The 6,892-nt window shown below is 53.3% G+C and overlaps 1 protein-coding gene across 1 annotated transcript; it reads right to left on the bottom strand.

Annotated features, from left to right (window-relative positions):
- Positions 1-438: 438 nt before the first annotated feature.
- RHOV (ras homolog family member V) lies at positions 439-2,492 on the bottom strand. Its single transcript, XM_030813800.1, has 3 exons — positions 2,189-2,492; positions 1,941-1,999; positions 439-1,738 (listed from the first exon to the last, which is right to left on the bottom strand). Exons 1-3 carry the CDS (start codon positions 2,394-2,396, stop codon positions 1,295-1,297), a joined length of 711 nt encoding a protein of 236 aa, XP_030669660.1. The 5' UTR covers positions 2,397-2,492; the 3' UTR covers positions 439-1,294.
- Between the last annotated feature and the right edge of the window lie 4,400 nt (positions 2,493-6,892).

Here is a 6,892-nt window from a genome sequence, read left to right as displayed (position 1 = left end):
GATGGTCCCCTAACCTGAGCCCCTGGGCCCCGTGAACTGCCAGAAGGAACAGAGCAGAAAAGTTAGAAGGCTGGGGACTGACCTCGAGCTCCAGTGCTGAGCATGGTGCTCTAGAAAGGAGGGGTGGAGGGGAGGGGCTCCACCCACCAGGTGAGGTCATGGGAAACCAGCTCTGGCGCTGACACCTGGGGAAACCCGTTTCCAGGCAGCTTCCCACGCTAGGTCTACTGGGAACCAGCTGAGCCCCAAGTGGGGAGCTCCACACCTACCCCCACAGTCCAGTTCCCATCACACTGCCCCCACCCCCAGTCCAGCCCCCACCCTTCAATCTAGCCTCAGTCCTTTGGTCCCCAATCTGTCTCTAGCCAGGCAGTTAGGCCTTGAGAAGGGTTATGAGGGAGCAGTGGGCTCCAGGAAATGACAGAGGCAACGCACGGCTTCACAGACTTAAGGTTTTATTTGCAGACTCTGCACTGCTCTAGCTTCTAGGCTGTGTGACCTTGAGGAAACGGATGACCCCCAACCTGGTCCTCCTTCAGGCTCTAATTTGCAGCTCCTCCCCCTCCTTTTGCTGGGCCTTGACTCTCACTTCCTGCCCCACTCCTGGCCCAGCCAGTTTGGGCAGTGCCTAGGGAGCCCAGAGACCCAGTTCTTCCCAGGGGCCAGCCCCGCCCTCCCTAGCCTTGGGGATTGAGGGCAGCCCAGGTGTCAGCCCGCTCCTCATCCACCCTACTTCCCTCTCTCCTCCTCCTCGTCATCTTCCTTCCAGGCCCAGCCCTTATCCACCATCAGTCCCAGGCTCCAAGGCCTCTTTTCCTGCTCACTCTCTCAATCTCTCGCCCACTCCATCCCAAACTTCTCTCCAAATCGGGGTTGAACCCCTTCCAGCCCTCCATAATGCCAAGCGTTCCCCAAGCTCTTTCTCACCCGTGTGCCAAGGAAGGGTCCTAATTCAGCCAGGCTGACCTGAGGGCCCAGGACAAGAAACTGGGAACTGGATCCCAAAATGCTTGGAGGTGACTGACCCTGTTAGGACCATCCCATGAAAATCAAAGTGCCAGGTTTTTTGCTGTGAGCTTTGACTGGAGAAATCCAAATCAGAGCCTTCCCTCCTAGGCTCACCCAGGCATATCAGAGTGGGCAGTTAGAGGCCCATGTCCCCCGAGTGTTCGGAAGGGAACTGAGTCCTGTGAGGTGGCCAGGCCCTGCCAGTAGCTGCCGCAAAGGCCCGGGTGCCCCAGGTCTCAGAAGTCTCTGGCCTCCTGCCTACTACTTGCTATGCAGCCATCGCAGCTCAAACGAAGCAGAAGAACTTCTTCCAGCGGCAGCGGGAGAGGGTGCGCACACCTTTGGCATTCAGTTTCTTCTCCAGCCGGGCTTTGTGCTCAATGGCACTGAGAATGGCCGAGTCAAATACTTCCTTCAAGTTCTTCTGTGTCAAGGCTGAGCACTCAAGGTAGCAGCAGGCTCGGATCTTCTCGGCCAGACCCTGAGCCTGGGGTTGGGGCACGGGGCCCTCCCGGCCCCCCTGGTCCAGCTGAATCAGTACGTTGACATCGTCCCTCAGGTCGGCCTGAGTGCCCACCAGCAGCACAGGCGCCTGGGGGTTGTGCGTGCGGATCTCGGGCAGCCATTTCTCTGTGATGTTTTGAAAGGAGCTGGGCTGCACCACGCTGAAGCACGCCAGGAAGACATCGGTATCCGGGTAGCAAAGGGAACGAAGTCGGTCAAAATCCTCCTGGGGTGGGAAGGCCAGGTGGTAAGGATTAGCGCCCCCCCCCCTCCCCCCCCCCCGCCACATGGAATCCATTTCTCACCCGGGGCTGGAAACCTGAGACTCCAAGAGCCCAAGGCTTTCTCCATTCTTGCTCCATGTGGGGTCCTCCCAGCCTCCAGCCCACCTACCCGCAGGGCAGTAGAGGCCGCGCCCAGCTTCTCACCTGTCCCGCTGTGTCCCAGAGCTCAATGCGGACCGGAGCTCCATCCACCAGGACTTGCACTGCAGGGGCGGGGCGGGGAGAGCCTGAGTTAGGAAGGGCGTCCTGGGCCGCACCAGCGCCACCTCGGGGCCTGCTCCCGTCTCCTCCCCGGGGTCCTCGGCGCCCTCCCGCCGCGACGCCAGCCCCAGCTCTCCGGTGCACAGCCCCGCCGCAGCCACGCGGCCGCCCGGGCGATTGAATGTACGTACCAGAGAAGGTGTCCAGCGCAGTGGGCCGGTAGCGCGCGGGGTACCCATTGCAGGTGTAGCTGACGATGAGGCTGCTCTTGCCCACGGCGCCGTCGCCCACCAGCACGCACTTGATGCCCAGCTCTGGGGGCGCGCTACGCCGCCGCGGGGGAGGGGTCGGGGCCCGGAGCGGGGGCGGCTCGGCCTCGCTCAGCTCCCGCGGCGGCATGGCCCGCTCCGGGGGCAGCAGAGGGGCCAGCCCGGGACTCGGCTTCGCTGCGCTCGGTGAAGCAGGTCCCGCTGGCTGCCTCTGACTGAGTGGGTCCAGGCTGGGCGCGTCGGCCCAGCGCTACCAGCGGGTTTGTGTAGGGCCCCACCCACTTCATCTACATGTCTCAGGCGGCCCCGGACCCCACCCACCGGCGAAGACCTCCCGCGGCCCAGCACCCTGCAATGCCAGGCGAGGAGAAGGAAAACCCCAAGAGGAGGAAAGGCAGGCAGAAAGCTGGAGCTCCAAGAGTCACGGAGGTACAAGGACAAAGAATCATCAAATGAGAATACCAAGAAGAGACAGACATCCATGATTTATTGTTAGGAGGAAGAAACAAGTTGCAGAACATATAATACAGTATGTTCAGGTTAAACAAATGTGCAAATTAAACCTTGTTCAACTTACAAGAAAAAACTCTATGCATATGTTTGCATGAATATTAAAAAGTTGGGATAATTTTATTAATGAAAGAATTATTTTTTTAAATATTGAGGCTGGGAGCAGTGGCTCATGCCTGTAATCCCAGCGTTCTGGGAGGCTCAGCCAGGAGGACCACTTGAGCCCAGGAGTTCAAGGTTACAGTGAGCTATAATAGTGCCATTGCACTTCAGCCTGTGTGACAGATCCTAAAAATAAACAAACAAACAAAAAACCTGTTGACCCCTGAACAACGTGGGAATTATGGGCGAGAAACCCTGTGCAGTCAGCCGAAAATCCCTATATAACTTTTGACTCCCCCAAAATTTAACTATTAATAGGCTGCTGTTGCCGGGCTCTGTGGCTCACACTTTGGGAGGCTGAGGTGGGTGGATCACCTGAGTCAGGAGTTCGAGACCAGCCTGGCCAACATGGTGAAACCCCGTCTCTACTAAAAAATACAAAAAATTAGCCAGGTGTGGTGGCGGGTGCCAGTAATCCCAGGTACTCAGGAGGCTGAGGCAGGAGAATCACTTGGACCTGGGAGGTGGAGGTTGCAGTGAGCCAAGATTGGGCCACTCCACTCCAGCCTGGGTGACAGAGTAAGACTCTGTCTTAAAAAACAAAAACAAAAAACCCAAAAAACAAAAAGTAGCCAAGCATGGTGGTGTGCATCTGTAATCCCAGCTACTCGGGGGCTGAGGTGGGAGGATGGCTTGAACCTGGGAGGTAGAGGTTGCAGTGAGCTGAGATCATGCCATTGCACTCCAGCCTGGGCAACAGAGCCAGACTTTGTCTCAAAAATAAATAAATAAATAAAAAATAGGCCAGGCGTAGTGGCTCACACCTGTAATCCCAGCATTTTGGGAGGCCGAGGCGGGCAGATCACATCATGAGGTCGGGAGATCCAGACCATCCTGGCTAACACGGTGAAAACCCGTCTCTACTAAAAATACAGAAAATTAGCCGGGCATGGTGGTGGGCGCCTGTAGTCCCAGCTACTCGGGAGGCTGAGGCAGGAGAATGGCGTGAACCTGGGAGGCGGAGCTTGAGTGAGCCGAGATCGAGATCGCGCCGCTGTACTCCAATCTGGGAGGCACAGCAAGACGCCATCTCAAAAAAAAAAAAAAAGGCCGGGCAAGGTGGCTCACGGCTGGTCTTGAACTCTTGACCTCAGGTGGTCAACCTGCCTCGGCCTCCCAAAGTGCTAGGATTACAGGTATGAGCCACCACGCCCAGGAGGCTTATCATATTTTCAAACTTTTTTCTTCTGACCTGTCTCAGAAAGTTAGAATCATCATAAAGGTCTGCACCCTTGTGGTCTCCAATTGGGTAGGCTGAGGAGGAGGAAAAGGAGTTGGTCTTGCTGCCTCAGGGGTGGCAGAGGTGGAGAAGGTGGAAGGGGAGGCAGGAAAGGCAGGCACACTTGGTATAACTTTCATTTATTTTTAGAGATGTGGTCTTGATCTGTTGCACAGGCTGGAGTGTAATGACGTGAGCATAGCTCACTGCAGTGTCCGAACTCCTGGCCTCAAGCAATCCCGCCCCAGCCTTCCAAGTAGCTGGGATTACAGGCATGCACCCCCAGGCCAGGCTAAATTAAAAAAAATTTTTTTTTGTAGAGACAGTCTTGCTTTTTTGCCCAGGCTGGTCTTCAACTCCTGGCTTCAAGCGATCCTCAGGCCTCAGCCTCCCAAAGTGCTGGGATTAAAGGCATGACCCACCACACACGGCCCTCAGTGTAACTTTTATTGAAAAAATTCTGCCTAAAATGGACCTGTACAGTTCAAACCCATGTTGTTCAAGGCTCAGCTGTATACAGATCATGAGACAGGCAGAGAAACACAAGTGTGAATACAGCAGACAGGAATGTACTGTACTCCTTTTCAGAGGAGAGCTTTCTCTAGACTCAGCCTGAAGGCAAGCTTTGAACACTTTCACTCCCCTCAGCTAAAGGAACTCAGGGTGCTGAGAAGCTAACTGGGGAGGATCTTCAAGGACAATTTCCCATTTGAATATTTTATAAATCTCCAAATACCTAATATTATCTTCATCATCATCAAAAGCACATAATAATTACCTATCTGCAGATGCTGTTCTGGGCCACCCACTGCCCTTGCCCTAGAAGGCGTTTGTAGACTGAGACAGTATCTCCCAGGTAGCCCTAGGAAGGTCACCTGGAGAGCAAGTGAAGAGTAGCCTGATGCTAATTTTGTCTCTTTATTGCAACCACACCAAGTGACACCAGGCCCAGAATCCTTTCTCTGATCTCTGACCCTTTCATCTCAGCCTATGCAAAGATCACAGAAAACACCATCACCTTCAGGGAGTCAGCCATTCATGAGTTTTGGGAAAGGAGAGTGTTGGGAGGGGGTGGGGCAGTGAATATTAAAATAGATAATTCTATTTCTCTAAGAGCTGGTAGTATAAAAGCCATAAATCCGTTCGGGTGCGGTGGCTCACACCTGTAATTCCAGTACCTTGGGAGGCTGAGGTGGGTGGATCACTTGAGGTCAGGAGTTTGAGACCAGCCTGGCCAACATGGTGAAATCCCGTCTCTACTAAAAATACAAAAATTGGCCGGGCGTGGTGGTGGCGCCTGTAATCCCAGCTACTTGGGAGGCTGAGGCAAAATAATTGCTTGAACCTGGGAGGCAAAGGTTGCAATGAGCCGAGATCGTGCCACTGCACTCCAGCCTGGGCAATAGAGCGAGACTCAGTCTAAAAAAAAAAGCCATAAATCCAAACCAAATCTTTACATCTCTTAGAAAAAGTCACAGGTTCCCTGATTTTTCTTTTCTTTTTCTTTTTGCCAGGGTCTCGCTCTGTGGCCCAGATCAACAGATTCAACCTCAGCTCACTGCAACCTTCACCTCCCAGGTTCAAGCGATTCTCCTGCCTCAGCCTCCCAAGTAGCTGGGACTACAGGTGCATGACACCATGCCCGGCTAATTTTTATATTTTTGGTAGAGACAGGGTTTCACCATGTTGGCCGGGCTGGTCTTGAACTTCTAAGCTGAAGTGATCCACCCTCCTCGACCTCCCAAAGTGCTGAGATTTCTTGTTTTCTCTTTTTGAGCCCAAAGGAGAGGACAACAGCTAGAAAGATGACTTAATCATTAAAATCTCGACTATGGGGATGGGGAAATCGTAGGAGCCCCTGTAACCACTTCTACACGCCAGTGTCTTCATCCTACATGCCATACCTCTGAATGTCTGGGGATGCTAATAATCCCTAATTGTAGCCCCAAGTCTCAAAAACTTCTCAGACACATCCACATAAGTTTATTCATCTAGCAAGTGAAAGAGGCCTTACCTGTTGTCCTGCCTTTGTATTCCTCTAGAAAGCCCAAAAGCTGTTGTATTTGCTCTCCTGGAAAAGGAGTGGCATTTTAAAAGACCTGGACATCAGGAGACCTTTCTCAGTGTTCCCAGTTCTTCAGCTCACTAGCTGTGTGATGCCTACCAAATCACTTCATCTGTCTCAGTGCTATAAAATGACAGGTGAAGCATGTTTATCTCTGAAAGCCCTTCTGGTGCTAGCAATCTGTGATTCAGGGATCCCAGGGAAGCTGCCCCAGCCCAGGTGTCTGGGACAGAATTACTACACACACACACACACACACACACACACACACACACACACACACACACGCTCTTCTTTGCAGTGCTCTTGTCCTTTTACCTGGGTTTTAATAATAGTTTAATTATAGCTGTAAATTGGAGGGTAATCCTGTTTCATCCTTTCTGCAGGCAGGAGGGGTGTAAATACACAAATTGGGGGAGATGTCTGTTTGGGCACAGGTAAAAGCCCTGACGTGGCCTGAGACAGGTCATTATTTTCTGGCCGCTTGGGTGGGGACACTTTCCAACCTAGGTCCCCTCTGAGCTGGTTTAGGGACAGTTTTGTCAGCAAGAGGGGGAGGGAGGAGACAACTTAGGGAGCTGATGAGTCACCTGTTTCTCAGAGAAGGACTTGCTGGGGAAGTTTGCAATTCTGGCTGCTACTGCTGGGAAACTCCCCTCCTAAGGGTAGG

This window comes from Nomascus leucogenys, chromosome 6 (genome assembly GCF_006542625.1).
Source record: "Nomascus leucogenys isolate Asia chromosome 6, Asia_NLE_v1, whole genome shotgun sequence".
NCBI classification, from domain to species: domain Eukaryota; kingdom Metazoa; phylum Chordata; class Mammalia; order Primates; family Hylobatidae; genus Nomascus; species Nomascus leucogenys.
Note: the sequence above shows the minus strand (reverse complement) of the source record. Positions and strands in the feature narration are given on the sequence as shown.

What these genes read in the sequence shown, in the direction of transcription:
- RHOV (XM_030813800.1), bottom strand. Translation starts at nt 2,396, where the DNA reads ATGCCGCCGCGGGAGCTGAGCGAGGCCGAGCCGCCCCCGCTCCGGGCC. An exon ending in TGCGCTGGACACCTTCTCTG is followed by an intron (nt 2,000 to 2,188) that starts GTACGTACATTC and finishes CCGCCCCTGCAG; the next exon opens with TGCAAGTCCTGGTGGATGGA. An exon ending in TCTGGGACACAGCGGGACAG is followed by an intron (nt 1,739 to 1,940) that starts GTGAGAAGCTGG and finishes TTCCCACCCCAG; the next exon opens with GAGGATTTTGACCGACTTCG.